At 39.4% G+C, this 17,179-nt stretch overlaps 1 protein-coding gene across 1 annotated transcript in view; it reads left to right on the top strand.

Moving 5' to 3' along the window:
* PID1 (phosphotyrosine interaction domain containing 1) overlaps positions 1-17,179 on the top strand; it is a 255,079-nt gene that overhangs the window by 106,910 nt on the left and 130,990 nt on the right. Inside the window, exon 2 of the mRNA XM_023193932.3 lies at positions 12,096-12,242. Within this exon, the coding sequence (XP_023049700.1) occupies positions 12,096-12,242 (147 nt within the window). The remainder of the gene's footprint in view (positions 1-12,095; positions 12,243-17,179) is intronic.

Here is a 17,179-nt window from a genome sequence, read left to right as displayed (position 1 = left end):
TTTGTTCCACATCTCTCAGGGGCCACTGTCCTTCATTGCTTCATATCCAGCGTCACATACTGTTGTTTCATAACTTTTGGTTGTTTTAAGTAGGAGGGTCATCCGTGTTCATGTTAATTCATCCTGATTAAAAGTGGAAGTAAACAATATTGATTGTTAGCATTTTAATTGTATTCAGTGCAACAAGATACTCATACCACCAGGGGCATGTGGGAATAACTCAGAGAAGAGCAGATTTCTAAGTACTTGATCATGTCCCATACTCATTGAGTGCAATGACAGACAGGCATGTTGATCTGTTTATAGTATTATTCTCTCTATCATTCACTGACTCACACCCTGTTAGTTCAATTTTCATAATTTAAATATAGGTGAGAGTCAATTCAGCTATACTTGAATTTTTTTTTTTTTCATGAGTAGGTGAGATTTTTCTTCTGTACTCCCAGCGTTTGGCATTTTACATCAGGGGTTGCAAATTCAAATGCCTAAAAGGGTCAAGCAAGTAATGTATAGGAGTGAATTTGGTAAGGCATATAATGACTATAAAAATAGCAAATGGTGTTTAGTATAAACGAGAAAGTTGGCAGGAGGGCAGGCAGAGACCATAGTCAAATGCAGAGGAAAGCCCCTAGATCAATAAGGCAGTTGCAGCAGTCAGCTTGAGCTAATTGTTACTGGCAGGGAATATTCCTTTTGCAGAACTTCTGATTTTTCAAAAGACGTGGAAATATAGATTTCAACTATGTATATATTTCCATTTTTGAATACTGCTTCAAATGTTAACAACAAAGCAGTCTGTGAATTAAATAAAACTTACCTAGAGGCAGCTTGTAACCCATGTTTAACAATGAATTGTTTAACTGTTCACAGTTGGAAAAATAACTGTTTACATATAGAAAAATGGTTTAGAAGATGACAGAAATTACTTAACTAGGAACATAACACATTTGTGTGTGTGTGTGTGTGTGTGTGTATTTCAAGTCAGTGACAAAGAAAATCAGTGAATTAGTACACACACCCGCGCGCGCGTGCACACACCATCTCTTCCCCCCCCACTGAGTAAGTGAGCCCTTCACAAGCCTTGGGGGCTTTTGCATACTCCCTGGGCATGGAGTTATTTTGGTGCCTCTCCCACATAATCACTTGAGAGAATCTGTGATGTTAAAAAAAAAAAAAAAAATGCTTCCATGATCAAAGCTGCATGAATAAATATGGCTGTGTGAACATGAGTATTTTCAGTTAGCTTAATAATAGCCATTTCTTTAATAGATATAGAGAGCCTTTTAAATTTATGAGCGTTTGGGATGTAGGCCTTTAAAATTAAACTGAAACTATTCTGAATAAGACAGTGACTAGGCTGAATTGTAACAAGAAGATAAATGCCAAATTGGTGTAGGTTTTTCTTTTCTTGAAATACCAAATTGACATAAACTTCATAAGAAGGTTAATTCTTGAAGAAAAAGGTTTAATTTTGTATATGCCTGCTAGATTTTGGAGATTATTCAACCTGTTTTGCATTAAAAAAGGATCAAAGGAAAAAGTAGACAAACTCTTAGCATTTAAAATATTTATAGGTTATAAGTTGAACTCATATGTAAGAGAAAAATAGTTTTTAAAAAGTTTAAATAAAAGTTCATTTTAAGTGAAATTTTTCTTCTTTCATGTAATTACTTTTAATTATATACAAATTAGTTGTTAAATATAAAATTGTTTATTGAACAGAATTTTCTTTTGCTTTTATGTCATTTATTTCTGTGAAAAATGGTAGAATAAATACTTAAAAGCAGAAATCTAAGAATTTTCATTAAGAAGAATAATAAATAAGATGTCTTATTAAAGGTCAGAAAAAAGTGTCGCTATGGTTTCTTTTCTCATATACCTTATTTAAAATAAGTGGTATAGAATAACGTAAGAAAACCACAAGTGAGTTCCGTTAATCCTTAGGAATCCCCAAAGTAATAAAATGAAGCATGATTATAAATAGAATGTCAAAGCCCTAGTGTTTTCTGTGCACTTGTACAAATTAACATTTATTTGGACTGAAGTTTTCCATTAGTCTGATTCACCCAGTTGTTCCTTGTGGTTCTATTAAGATGAACATTTGCCATATTTTTGAAGCTTGATTAGGGCATTACTAAGTCAGTAATTTGCAAGTTAAAACTGACCATTATAGTCTGTCTTCAACATGTGAGGATGAACGGAAGATTAAAATCTTAATGCCTTCCCTCTCTTTTAAGTATGAATAGTGTTCCAGTTATCTTATAAAAACATTAAGCAGGGTTTGCCTTCCAAAGATGCTTTATATTTTAGATACAAAATCAATACAAAGGTGAAATACAACCAATTTGAATTGGTAAAATATGTAAATTGCCACTTGCTAAACTGTCAGAGATTAATGTCTGAATAGGGCTAGGAAGCAGTGCCAACTGTAAAATTATACAGGGCATGGCGATCACCCCATCTGCATAATGGGGCTTGATTTAGAGGCTCTATTTTGGGATCACACATAAAACACCCAATGCAGAAAGCCAAGCTTTGTTTAATTTGTCCAGGGCAGCGCCCTAGTTTTCTACAACACTATTCACTTCTGTTCTTTAAAAATGAATAACACATTTTCTTTATGGAACTCTGTACACCTTTGGTTTGGGAGCAGTAGCTTTTCCAAGCTCCTCTATTAGATTCTTCTTCTGTTGCCTTTTTATAATGCTATTTCTTTATGCTATTTTTAGGTGCATTGTCTGTATCGCACTTGCCAGTCCATGCAAAGTACAAGTGATATTGTTTTTGACATGGCTAATATAGCATTTTAAACTTGACAGATGAGAAAACAGGACCAGGAAGTACAAGGCCACGGAACTGGGTATGGCATATAGGACTCTGTTATCCAGTAAGAGCACGGGCCGCCTAAGTGGGATGCCACTGCGGGTACACTATTTGGCTGTTTCTTGAGAGTTGGAACTCATTTCATTTGGCAGTACCTCAGAGGACTTTGTCTTAGATATAGATAACCTGGGGACTGTAATACCTACTTCAGATTATTAGTTGGTACTTTATCATTAAGGTTTAGTCTATTCAAATAAGTACAAGATTCACTTTAAAAAAAGAGATAATGTTACCATGCGTTTCTGCAGTTTTAAAATTGATGATGTCTTTTTAAAATTTTTGTTAATGGCTTCTTTTTATTTTCACAGGAGATTTTTCATTACCATGTATTTGTATTGCAAGATTCTCTTAGTTGCAAGGATCAGACACCCAATGCAAGCTTGTTTAAACATAAAATGGTATGCATTGGTTTAGATTCTAGGTGAGTCCCTGGCTGGATCTGAGTTACATCCAGCTGGATCCAGGGCTTCAATGATGTGAAGGCTGTCTTTCCATTTCTCAGGAAGTTTCTCTGTTTCTGTCTATCTTTCCTTGTCTCGGTGTGGTCTCACTCTCAGGCTGACTTCGATTGGGAAGGAGGCCAGCAGCAGCTCTGGGCTCACATCACTCCAGTCCACAACCCTGCATGCCCATCTCCAGGACATTCTGTTCAGCCAGTCTTGAATTTCCTCTGAACCAATGCTTTTGGGCAGGGGCATGAGGCACTCGGATGGTCAGCCTGTGTCATGTTGCATATTCTTTGTGTAAAAGGGGCAAGGACATTATTCAGTGTTGGGGGCAAGGAACTGTGACTGACAGCCTCATTCAATAAGGCAGCATGCAGTCGTGGAGAAGCTTTCCCAAGGAAGGGGACAGAAGAGTGTTCCAAAGCAGAAGCAGCTATGACTCTCACACTTTTAACCACCGAAAATGTACCAGAGCCACTCAGAGTTACATAAAATGTTAATTTGGCCATAGGAAGATGTATTCTTATAGATTCAATAATTCATCAGGCAATCCACATTTTATTTCCCTCTTTAACCTCCATCTTTTGAGAGTGGGCAAAGAAGACGAAGTCATTAAAAGTATTCCTTTTAAAGGAATCATTTTCTCTATTTCACCTCAAATATTTTCTTTGTCTGTCTTTAGCTTTGCTAAAGAGCTTCTCATACAGATTTGCAGTTGTCATTTGACTTAACAGTCTCCATCAACCGTGAGAAACCCTTTTGCGCAGAGACTAATGTTTTATTTCTGTTCCAGGTGTGGTTACCACAGTGTTTGGCTGCATATAGGTGTTCAGGGAAGGTGGAATGAATCAGCAGGCAAATGTGTGGCACATGCCTGCCTGGCTGGAGAAGACAAGCTCAGAAGAGTTAGGTAGCTGAGGTTGCACAACGTTGTGTTGAAGTTGGAATTTGAACTCTGTTCTCTTCCTTCTCCAATTTAGCTTTTTTTTTTTTTTTTTTTTTTCTGTTTATCTGTATATTTATTTCACTTGGCTCCCCAGCCAAGCAATCACAGGGGCATGTGTGCTGGCCCACACCTTTCAGTCTCTGTTTGCTTAGTGACTGAATCAATGGTTGCAGTATTTGGTTTACAACAGGGATGGGAAGACCATCTCGGAACTTCCAGGCAGTGTGGTTGTCTCACGCTCCTGAAAGCAGGGCCACTTCTAGTGCCCTCTTCAGAAAATTGCTGTGTGGCAGAAGTTGGACTGATGATCTGTGCTTTTATGAATGTCTTGTAGAGCTTGAGGAAAATGGCAGACAGAGGAGATACCCCCACTTACTCAAACCTCACCTTCGGAGCTTCCCTCTTCCTTTATCTTCCTCCTCTGTTGGTCCCAATGTCTTTCCCAACCAACTTGGCAAGCCACCTTCAGATCTCACTCTCAGTGATCTATGTGGCTCTTTCCAGACCACTGTCCCTTCTTGGCGACTCCAAACCCTACACTCGGCATTGGGCTGGAATCAGTTAGGAGCAAGGACAGAAACTTCCAGATTAATACGAAGACTTGCCCTTACTTTTCTTTTATTTTAACACAAATCAAACACTCTGGAAAACTTAAGGGTAAGTGTCTTTTCCATTAAAAAAAAAGTTGCCCTCAGAGCTGGCAACTTTGTATTCTACAAGGTGGCTGTAACAATTGGGGTTCAGCCAGAGGGACAGAACTAGTAGGACATCTATATTTAGAGGTTTATTCAAGGAATTGGCATATGCAGTTGTGGGGGCTGGCAAGAAAAGTCCAAAACTGCAAGGGAGACTGTCAGAAAGGGTGGGCTGGAACCGTGGGCTGAAACTGGCATCCACAGGAGGAATATCTTCTTCTTCAGAGAAGTCTGGGCTGCCTCTTAAGGTCTTTGAACCGATTGAATCAGATTTACCCTAATTATCTCGGGTACTCTCCCTTACTTCAAATCAACTGATTATGGACTTTAATCACATCTACAAAATACCTTTACAGCAACACACACATAAATTGGTGTTTCAATAACTGGGCATGGTAGCCTAGCCAAGTCAATGCTTTAAATGGACCACCAGAGAGGCCAGATGGAATCCTAGTGGACTTGTGAAAAAGACACTTTGTCCTGCCACAAATTCCAAAATTTCTACTGCCCTGATATGAGATGAGCTGTTGTGATTCAGGCATGTGATGCACAGTAATAACATCATGGAGAATGGGGTATCCATGCCTTCAAGCGTTTAGCCTTTGTTATGGACAATCCAATTACACTGTTTTAACTAATTTTAAAATGTACAATGAAGTTATTATTGCCTATAGTCATCCTGCTGTGCTGTCAAATAGTAGGTCTTATTCATACTTTCTAACTTATGTTTTTTTGTACCCATGAACCATCCCCACCTTCCCCCACAGCCCCCCACTACCCTTCACAGCCTCTGGTAACCATTTTTCTGCTCTCTATGTTCATGAGTTCAATTGTTTTTATTTTTAGATCCCACAAATAAATGAGAACATGCAATGTTTGTCTTTCTGTGCTTGGCTTATTTCATGTAACATAATGATCTCCAGTTTTAAAAGAACTGTTTTTGGCAATTTTTACTGAGGCAAAGGTACTTGTGTACATGTATTTTTATCCACTTCTTTCAGGCTTGAGTTTGTTTCATAAACCATACCAGGTCCTTAAGGTCAACTTGGACTAAGTAGTGAGCTGATCTAGTCTATGAATCCTGATTTCAATTTTTTTTATATTTGTAGTTTATTTTTTTTTTAATTACACTACCTTCATTACCTTCCGCAAATATTCATTAGACTTCTGAAATGTGCCAGGAACTGTTTTAGGCCCTTGTGATACGTCCTTGAATAAAATAGTTTCCTATGGTGCTTTTATATTCTACTGGAAGACAATAAAGTAAACAAAACAAGTACATAATCTTATAGTGGTGATAAATAGGGATAAATTATAGCAATAATAAAGCAGGGACAAGGAGTAGGCAGAGATGAGTATATATGTGTGGAAACTGGCTACACAACTCATAGGGACCAGTGTAAATGAAAATTCAGTGTTTCTTTTTCAAAAAGCAGAAGAAACGTACCACAGAAGGTACCAAAACATAAAGCTTTTTAAAAATGAATCTTTGTCTGGAATAGTCCTGGTGTTTTTAAAATGATTATTTGCTATTTAATGCTGTTCTAAGTAAAGAAAAATTAAACATTTAGATTCTGAGCATGAAATTTATATTGTGCAGTGCCTACTTTAAATGCAAATATAAGGATGGGAACAGATACATTATCCACTTTGCATTTTCTAGTCCATGCCGTATTTTGTTTTTGTTGGAACAGTGAAAACACTGCACAAAACTAACTTACCTGTTTTTATCTCACTTCTTGATACGTGCACTTTCTTTTTATTATTATTATTATTATACTTTAAGTTCTAGGGTACATGTGCACAACGTGCAGGTTTGTTACGTATGTATACATGTGCCATGTTGGTGTGCTGCACCCATTAACTCGTCATTTACATTAGGTATATCTCCTAATGCTATCCCTCCCCCCTGCCCCCTCCCCACAATAGGACCCGGTGTGTGATGATCCCCTTCCTGTGTCCAAGTGATCTAATTGTTCAGTTCCCACCTATAAGTGAGAACATGCAGTGTTTGGTTTTCTGTTGCGATAGTTTGCTGACAATGATGGTTTCCAGCTGCATCCATGTCCCTACAAAGGACACAAACTCACCCTTTTTTATGGCTGCATAGTATTCCATGGTGTATACGTGCCACATTTTCTTAATCCAGTCTGTCACTGATGGACATTTGGGTTGATTCCAAATCTTTGCTATTGTGAATAGTGCTGCAATAAACATACGTATGCATGTGTCTTTATAGCAGCATGACTTATAATCCTTTGGGTATATCCCCAGTGAAGGGATGGCTGGGTCAAATGGTATTTCTAGTTATAGATCCTTGAGGAATCACCACACTGTTTTCCACAGTGGTTGAACTAGTTTACAGTCCCACCAACAGTGTAAAAGTGTTCCTATTTCTCCGCATCCTCTCCAGCACCTGTTGTTTCCTGATTTTTTAATGATTGCCATTCTAACTGGTGTGAGATGGTATCTCATTGTGGTTTTGATTTGCATTTCTCTGATGGCGAGTGATGATGAGCATTTTTTCATGTGTGTGTTGGCTGTATGAATGTCTTCTTTTGAGAAGTGTCTGTTCATATCCTTTGCCCACTTTTTGATGGGTTTGTTTGTTATTTTCTTGTAAATTTGATTGAGTTCTTTATAGGTTCTGGATATTAGCCCTTTGTCAGATGAGCAGATTGCAAAAATTTTCTCCCATTCTGTAAGTTGCCTGTTCACTCTGATGGTAGCTTCTTTTGCTGTGCAGAAGCTCTTTAGTTTAATTAGATTTCATTTGTCAATTTTGGCATTTGTTGTCATTGCTTTTGGTGTTTTAGACATGAAGTCCTTGCTCAAGCCTATGTCCTGAATGATATTACCTAGGTTTTCTTCTAGGGTTTTTATGGCTTTAGGTCTAACATTTAAGTCTCTAATCCATCTTGAATTAATTTTCATATAAGGAGTAAGGAAAAGATCCAGTTTCAGCTTTCTACTTATGGCTAGCCAATTTTCCCAGCACCGTTTATTAAATAGGGAATCATTTCCCCATTTCTTGTTTTTGTCAGGTTTGTCAAAGATCAGATGGCTGTAGATGTGTGGTATTATTTCTGAGGGCTCTGTTCTGTTCCATTGGTCTATATCTCTGTTTTGGTGCCAGTACCTTGCTGTTTTGGTTACTGTAGTCTTGTAGTATAGTTTGGAGTCAGGTAGCGTGATGCCTCCAGCTTTGTTCTTTTGGCTGAGGATTGTCTTGGCAATGTGGGGTCTTTTTTGGTTCCATATGAACTTTAAAGCAGTTTTTTCTAATGCTGTGAAGAAAGTCATTGGTAGCTTAATGGGGATGGCATTGAATCTATAAATTACCTTGGGCAGTATGGCCATTTTCACAATACTGATTCTTCCTATTCATGAGCATGGTATGTTCTTCCATTTGTTTGTGTCCTCTTTTATTTCGCTAAGCAGTGGTTTGTAGTTCTCCTTGAAGAGGTCCTTTATATCCCTTGTAAGTTGAATTCCTAGGTATTTTATTCTCTTTGAAGCTATTGTGAATGGGAGTTCATTCATGATTTGGCTCTCTGTTTGTCTGTTACTGGTGTATAAGAATGCTTGTGATTTTTGCACATTGATTTTGTATCCTGAGACTTTGCTGAAGTTGCTTATCAGCTGAAGGAGATTTTGAGCTGAGACAATGGGGTTTCTAAATATACAATCATGTCATCTGCAAACAGGGACAATTTGACTTCTTCTTTTCCTAACTGAATACCCTTGATTTCTTTCTCTTGTCTGATTGCCCTAGCCAGAATTTCCAACACTATGTTGAATAGGAGTGGTGAGAGAGGGCATCCCTGTCTTGTGCCAGTTTTCAAAGGGAATGCTTCCAGTTTTTGCCCATTCAATATGATATTGGCTATGGGTTTGTCATAAATAGCTCTTATTATTTTGAGATACGTTCCATCAATACCGAATTTATTGAGAGTTTTTAGCATGAAGGGCTGCTGAATTTTGTCAAAGACCTTTTCTGCATCTATTGAGATAATCATGTGATTTTTGTCTTTGGTTCTGTTTATATGCTGGATTACATTTATTGATTTGCATATGTTGAACCAGCCTTGCATCCCGGGGATGAAGCCCACTTGATCGTGGTGGATAAGCTTTTTGATGTGCTGCTGGATTCGGTTTGCCAGTATTTTATTGAGGATTTTTGCATTGATGTTCATCAAGGATATTGGTCTAAAATTCTCTTTTTTTGTTGTATCTCTGTCAGGCTTTGGTATCAGGATGATATTGGCCTCGTAAAATGAGTTAGGGAGGGTTCCCTCTCTTTCTATTGATTGGAATAGTTTCAGAAGGAATGGTACCAACTCCTCCTTGTACTTCTGGTAGAATTCGTCTGTGAATCCATCTGGTCCTGAACTTTTTTTCGTTGGTAGGCTATTAATTATTGCCTCAATTTCAGAGCCTGCTATTGGTCTATTCAGGGATTCACCTTCTTCCTGGTTTAGTCTTGGGAGAGTGTAAGTGTCCAGGAAATTATCCATTTCTTCTAGGTTTTCTAGTTTATTTGCGTAGAGGTGTTTATAGTATTCTCTGATGGTACTTTGTATTTCTGTGGGGTCGGTGGTGATATCCCCTTTATCATTTTTTATTGCATCTATTTGATTCTTCTCTCTTTTCTTCTTTATTAGTCTTGCTAGTGGTGTATCAATTTTGTTGATCTTTTCAAACTAGCTCCTGGATTCATTGATTTTTTGGAGGGATTTTTGTGTCTCCATCTTCTTCAGTTCTGCTCTGATCTTAGTTATTTCTTGCCTTCTGCTAGCTTTTGAATGTGTTTGCTCATGCTTCTCTAGTTCTTTTAGTTGTGGTGTTAGGGTGTCAATTTTAGATCTTTTCTGCTTTCTCTTGTGGGCATTTAGTGCTATAAATTTCCCTCTACACACTGCTTTAAATGTGTCGCAGAGATTCTGGTATGTTGTATCTTTGTTCTCATTGGTTTCAAAGAACATCTTTATTTTTGCCTTCATTTCGTTATGTACCCAGTAGTCATTCAGGAGCAGGTTGTTTAGTTTCCATGTAGTTGAGCAGTTTTGATTGAGTTTCTTAGTCCTGAGTTCTAGTTTGATTGCACTGTGGTCTTTCCCTCACCACTTTGCCTTCATCTTACGGATGAGTAGGGAAGGACTGAAAGGAAAAGGAACTGTGTCTGCCCCACCTTTCCCTTTCCTTCTGTGTCATCATTTCAGCGTAGGTGGTTGCCTTGTAGATGGAAATAATACAAGCGGGAAAGGATGTGATAGGATTCCATGATCATTCCTGTTTCTTAGAACAAGGCTAATTTCTTTCTGAACTTGAAGCAAGTTCTGGTTCCAAGGCATGGCCTCTTGGGGCTGTGCATGCCCCTGCTCATTTAAGTCATAGGCTTAAATACTTACCTTGTACTCACTTTGACTCTTGCTAAATTCCTACATTTCATGAGTTCAACAGAATTCTGTCTTTATGGGGCATGACTAATGCTCTGTGAAGGTGGGTGGTAAGGATGGGGGATGCACACACTCTATGTTTCTTATCCACTCACATCTGTGCTCCACTGTCCCATCAGACTTCCCTTACAGAACAGAAGTTCAAAATAAAATTATTAAGACTTTCTATTTTTTTCTTTTCTTTTCTTTTTTTTTGAGATGGAGTCTTGCTCTTATCGCCCAGGCTGGAGTGCAGTGGTGCGGTCTCGGCTTACTGCAACCTCCACCTCCCAGGTTCAAGTGATTCTCCTGCTATAGCTTCCCAGGTCACTGGGATTACAGGTGCTCGCCATCACACCCAGCTACTTTTTGTATTTTTAGTACAGACGGGGTTTCACCATGTTGGCCAGACTGGTCTTGAACTCCTAACCTCACGTCATCCCCTTTCCTTGGCCTCCCACTTTCAAGATGGAGACATTAAGCCAAAGGCATTCAACCAAGCATGGAGTCCTTCTGAGCGTGAGGTCCTACTAAGCACAGGCTGCAGGCACATGGAGCCAGGCATGTGTCTGTGTTTGTGTGTGTATATGTATGCTGGCTGCTTTATATTTTGATGAGGAAGGGCTGTCTCATGAGGTGACATTTGATCATAGACCTCAAGGAGGTGAGGAAGCAAGACTTGCAGATACCTAGGACAGGAGCCACATGATCAGAGGTCCTAAGGCACGGGTGTCTTTGGCTTATTCTCAGAATAGTAAGGAGGACACTGTGCCTGGACCCCTACTTTAGAGGATGGGGATGGGGGATGAAATCAGAGGGGCAGTAGGTCCCTGAATCATGTGTGGTCTCAAAGGCCAAGATAAGAACTTGGAATTTTTCCATGAGGAGATGGGAAGACATAGGAGGGTTTGAACAGAGATGGCATGGCACAGTTAGATTTTAGATGGATCTCTCTGGTGACCGTGTGGCAAATCTCTGTATAGGGACAAAGTGGGAAGTGATGGGATCAGTTTGGATGTCATTATCATAGACCAAGAAAAGGTGGTCTTGGACTGGGTGGTATGGATAGCAGTAATTGAATCTAGTTGGATTCTGAGCATCTTTCACAACAAGAGCCAACAGAAGTTGCATATGAAATGAATATTTACCTAGGGTCCTGGCCTGAGACAGCAGATAAAAATGGTCTAGCATAAAGTAGTGAATTTCCTAAGATTCTACAGCATGAATGAGCTTGGGAAGGCAGAGAGCAGAAGTCTTGTGTACTTTTTCATCTGTTCTCCTTCCACAATGTCTTGACTTTTCCCAAAATAACCCCTGTAACATCCTCTTCCAAACATCTTGTGTAGCTGAATCTACATGGATTCCATTGCCACAGTTTCATCTGTATACAGTACCTTAGAAGAGCTTCTCAGAACATAATGTCCTGGGTGAGGTGACTTTACCACTAAGTCAAGTTTCTGTGGACTCTGCTTAGGGATTGACTGTCTCCACAGTTTCATTTGAGTGACGTTGTGAGGTCCTGAGAAGACACAGTTCCCCCTCATCTGTTTTACTAAGTATCTCTTCGCTTCCTGTAATAGAACAGAGTCAATAAAACAAACAAGTTGCTATTGGGTTTAATGTACAATTGCAGGACATATAAGTCTAAGTGATTAAACTACATGTGGCTTATTTTTCTTCTTTTCAGCACTTTCAGACCATGCTGAAGTCTAAATTGAATGTCCTAACACTGAAAAAGGAACCTCTCCCAGCGGTCATCTTCCATGAACCAGAGGCCATTGAGCTGTGCACGACCACACCGTTGATGAAGACAAGGACTCACAGTGGCTGCAAGGTATGGGGCACGTGGTCAGCAGGGGTTCTCTTGGTGAGAGAGCCTCAAGGATGTGTGGGTTTGAGACTTGTGTTTCACAATGGTAATCAGTTTTAAGAATGAAAACATAAAATGACCAACAAAATAAACTCACGCATGATGGTAGACTGAATTCATATCCTGTTTTATTTTTCTTAATGACATAGCACTACCACTTTTGGAACCCGATAAAGACCTGGGTTTTAGTATATGTGAATAAAATTGTATTCTCTTTGTGATTTCTGTAGCTCTGTGGAACTTTGGAGTTCGCAAGAAAAGTTTAGTTCTTAATGATAATTCTTCCCTTTGTTCTTTCAATCTGAATAAAACATATCTTAAAGAATGGGAAAAAAAACACACACACAAAATCAAGTTTTCTAACAGTTATACTCTCCAAATCCTTTAGGGATAATTTTGCATTTTCGCTTTGCTTCAGTTCTCAAAATTTATACTAATATTCATGGCCCAGAATCCAGAAAAAGCATTTTTCGTTTATGCAAACTTTAATGCCAACATGGAAACAAAACTAGAATATAATTTTGGTAAGCTTTGGATTTTTTCTCACATAATACTCTCTTTTGCTTGAGTTGATGAATATCGTAATCAATTTAGAGATCACAAAGAATATGTTTTATCATCAGAAATTTGTTTTGAGTAGTGGAAATAAACTAAGGGACAAGGAAAATGCATTTATATATGGATTTCTTTCATAACTTTGTAGATACACTCCTTTCCTTGTTGCTTTCCTTATTGCTTTCGAGATACACTCCTTTTCCTTATTACTTAGTGTTAAGGAATCAGTTCTTGCATAGCTGTGGTCAGGTTGGCGTCTACAGCAATCTTGGGTGATGGTGGTATGCACAAAACCTCACCCACATTCATTCATTCCACACATATTCATTGGGTGCTCACTGTCTGACCGGCACAGAGTCACAGTGTGGGCAAAACCCACCAGCATCTTTGTGGGATTTAACTGCTAGCTGGGGGGCATGGGAGGAGAAAATCTAGGTAAACAAGCATGATTAGCGAGAGATCCAATTTGTGAAGAACTTGCAGGAGAATCTTTCAGGCAAAAGAATAGGACATACTAATTCTATGAGGTGGGTGGTCTTGGTATGTTTGGGAACAGCAGGGAATGGGCCAGTATACCTGAGAAATTGAGAAAGTCATGATGAGTGGTGGCGCTGGGTGGGGAAAGAGTCTTGAAGTCATGGTGAGTTTAGGTTTCATTCTAATTACGATGGGGGGTGGAATCATCCGTGGGATAAGGGAAGTGAGCTATGTGACTCATTTTAAAGTGATTTTAAATGGTAATTCTGATAAGGTGACTTTCCAACTTCCCAAGAGCTATTGTCAGTGGCTCTGCCTTAACAGGAGAGAGTGAATCAACAGAACTGGCGTTAGGTCCATTGCATTTAATGCTTTTGGCGAATTGATGATAGAAGGGAATTATAAAAGTACTCATTAAATTTGAAAGTGATCTGAGATCAAATTCGTTATACATTCTTCAGAAGATTTATTAATGCTATTTTGATTTCTGTTCCTATGAGGGAAGATGGTGCCTCAAAGCAAGATGAAATCAGTAGGGACAAGTATATGGAGGAGAATTAAGTGTGATAAAGCCTATAAAGTACGTTTAAAATGGGAAGAGCACAAACCACACAGTTTTAAAATAAAAATACCTAGCAATCTGACAATCTAATTTAGATATTAAATAAATGTGTGTGTGTTTGTAAGAGAGAGAAAAATATTTGCTAGAATAAAAACCATCATTTTTCTGAAAAGGATTATAGGGTTCATGTCTCATGGACTAATTTTTTCTGTGTACTGCCTTAGGTTGTGCTCATTTATTTTACTTTTAAAAGGACGTTGAAAAAGAAAATAGTAGGAATTCAGAAGAGCGTGCCAAAGAGGGCAAGGGTTGCTTGTGCTGGCCTCGGTATGTGTGGCTAGCTAGACAAAGGAAATCGGCAATGATTTCATTTGGACACCAGGAAGAACTTCTGCATTCAAGGAGAAAAACACATTCCACTCGACTATAAAAAATTTATGGACTCTCCATCCCTAGAAACCTTGAAGAGGCGATTCCAGGCATAGATAATCATAACCCTGGAGTCAGGAATCTGGGCCAACACCTCTTGAGGGCTTTTCCAGCATTGTTGTTCTATCTGAAGGAAGAAAACCTGCAAGGCGTAATTCTCCAAATTGTATACTATCAACAGAATACACTTAAGTTTTAACTGGAAATGGACTGGTGTTGTATTCTTTAATTCTCAAGGACAGTGTCACTTTTGTGTTCTGAGTTTTGTTAAAAAAAATGATCTAGTTGAACCTTGAAATTTTGGTTTAAAATCCTTTTAGATATTCCCCAATTTTTTTCTGATCATCTTCAAGAACAAAGTCCAGTGTTTCCTCTCTGATTCTTGCAAGTAACTTAGCTCACAAGATGCCAGCTGCAGAAGGAATGCTCTTTCGGGCTCACGCCTCCCAGGAATAATGAACACAATGTAGCCCAGGCCCAGCTGCAGGGCCAGCTCAGGGGACCCTCGGCCTTCACACAGTAGTTGCTCTTTTTTCCTAATAGCTCTTACAACTTTGGGTTTGGGGAGGGAAAGAGGTAGGAGGAAGCAAAGGAAAGGGAAGTTGGAAATGGGTTATGGCGAGCACCATTGAGACCCTCGCTCATCTCAGATTTCCCATTTTCCACTGATCTGTATTCTCCGTGGGTGCTGACGGGAGTGCCTTGCTAGGCTATTCATGTTTCGGGCAGCTGGGTCTTTGTCTGTTCTCCTCTATTGCAGCCACTTTTTTTTTTTTTTTTTTTTTTCCTGGAGTAGAGTTATTTAACTGTACAACCCACGGCAGTGCATTAGGACTCTTGTTGGAGCTGTTTGGAGTATCAGACGCTGTGTGTGATTTTGCTCCTGGCTTGTCACACCTTTCTCCTCCTCTCTAGCAAGATGGAATCCTAGGTGGCTTCAGCTTGTTAGCAAACATTTATTGAATTAATAGTCATTGAAAACCTACTGTGTACATGGTATTGTGGAAAAAGGAATAAAAATAGGTATTGTGGGGGATGCAATGTGTAACCAAATAGAAGGAATAAGACAAGTGCCCAAATAAATAAATCACAAGTACGTCTGAAACTTGTGTGAGTATCAGAATCCCCTGGCAAGCAAACTCCTGTACCTTCCTCCCAGAGATTTTGACTCAGACGCTCGGCTTAGTGGTGGGGAACAGGAGCCTGCACTTTCAATTATACCGTGTAATTTACATGAAGGCGAACCATGTTTGGAGGTTGAAGTTCTGAGATGCAGAGTAATGTGACAAGAGCAATGTAAGTGACATGAACAGACACGTAACCTGGGAGGTGGGGAGTAGGATGGAAAACGGGATTTAGTGGATTTGCTATCGCAGTCCAGAAAGCTGGCTTCTAAGGAAGAACTGGGCTCTGGAATTACTGGATCAGGTGTCAGCACTGTGTGTGCCGCCTTATCCTCCAGCAGGAGCTGCCCTCCTTTGCATTGAGACTTGCAGCTCCATTCACTGAAGTTCTCAAAGCCTTCACAAAATACTGATAATAATGATGACCATAGTAATAAAAATCGAAATAGAAGTCTTAATAATACAGAACTGACACTAAAGAACACGTGTTGATTAATGCATTAAGCAGTCATCTATGCACTTTTCTTGTCATAGAGCCATTTCATCCTCATGGCAACCCAACAGTTTAAGTGCCAGATGTAGCCCCGTTTCACAGATGAACTAGTTGAGGCATAGAGAAGTTCATCTCAGTGGCCCAGGGTCCCTCGTTAGTAACTAGCAGAGCCCAGATTTGAGCTGCAGCATTCTGACTCCACAGCCTCTGCTCCCCGCCACCGGATTCCACTGCCACTGAGTGGGTTCCATGTCTGTCCACAGGTGTCTCTCGAAACAGGTGAGCCAGTTGTGTCATGTGATTTTGAGCAAGCTCTTTCTTTTCTGCAGGCTTCTGCTTTTGCACCTTTCATAGGTCAATATCAGGATCTCATGGACATTATAAAAAATTTAAAAAAGAATTTAAGGGCTAGTTGATTTGGCAGGTGAGTTGTTACACACTCGTTGGTGGATTCTGAGTTTCGTGTCTACCAACCCACCCTGCTGTCTTTCTCCCAAACGTCCAAGGCTGGAGGATTTACCTTGTTTAATTGGATTGGAATTTTATCTTTTCTTACAGAAACCAGAAAGCCTAAGGAAAATACTAAAAATATCATATAATTTTACCCAGATATACCACACAGATCCTCAAATTTAGTTTTCTTAAAAAAAAAAAGGCAATCTACAATAAAGTCATATGCCTTGTAAAAATTGTATGTGTAGATATATAACCAATGCAAAATGCCCACTGAGTTCCTATATGGCCACGTGGATGCTGTACAATACCCATTCCACAGTGCTTATACTGTTAAAGCAAAATAGCAGCAATGTTGTCACAAACAAACTGATGCATAATTGGGGATTTAGCACATAACATATGTCTTTTATTTAAAATGTTTTATAAAGTTTGTGATTGCTGCTAATTTCTGAGCATGAGAATTTCTCTGAGTTGCAAAAGGGAAGTAACCCAGAAGAGAAATACCAAGGGGAGGAACAGGAAAAGCAGGATCATTAGCAGTTGTTGACATGGGTCTCCTGTTTGGGACTGAATCTGTCTGCCTTGATTGGGAGAGTCCCTGGCTGTCTTTCCACTACATCCTTTTCATCTGGCTGGTCGGGCCAGCGTCTGAGGTCAGCCCTGAGGGCTGGCTTCAGGGGGATGCTTCCCTTGGCCCCCGAGGCAACCTTGGATGTCAGTGGTGAACAGGCTAATTTAGCATGATCTCTTTTCTTTTCTTCTTTTCTTTTCTTTTCTTTTCTTTTCTTTTCTTTTCTTTTCTTTT

The sequence above is a fragment of the Piliocolobus tephrosceles genome, chromosome 11 (genome assembly GCF_002776525.5).
Source record: "Piliocolobus tephrosceles isolate RC106 chromosome 11, ASM277652v3, whole genome shotgun sequence".
Classification (NCBI taxonomy): Eukaryota; Metazoa; Chordata; class Mammalia; order Primates; family Cercopithecidae; genus Piliocolobus; species Piliocolobus tephrosceles.
The sequence above is the reverse complement of the archived record's forward strand: the minus strand, read 5'-3'. Positions and strand labels throughout refer to the sequence as shown.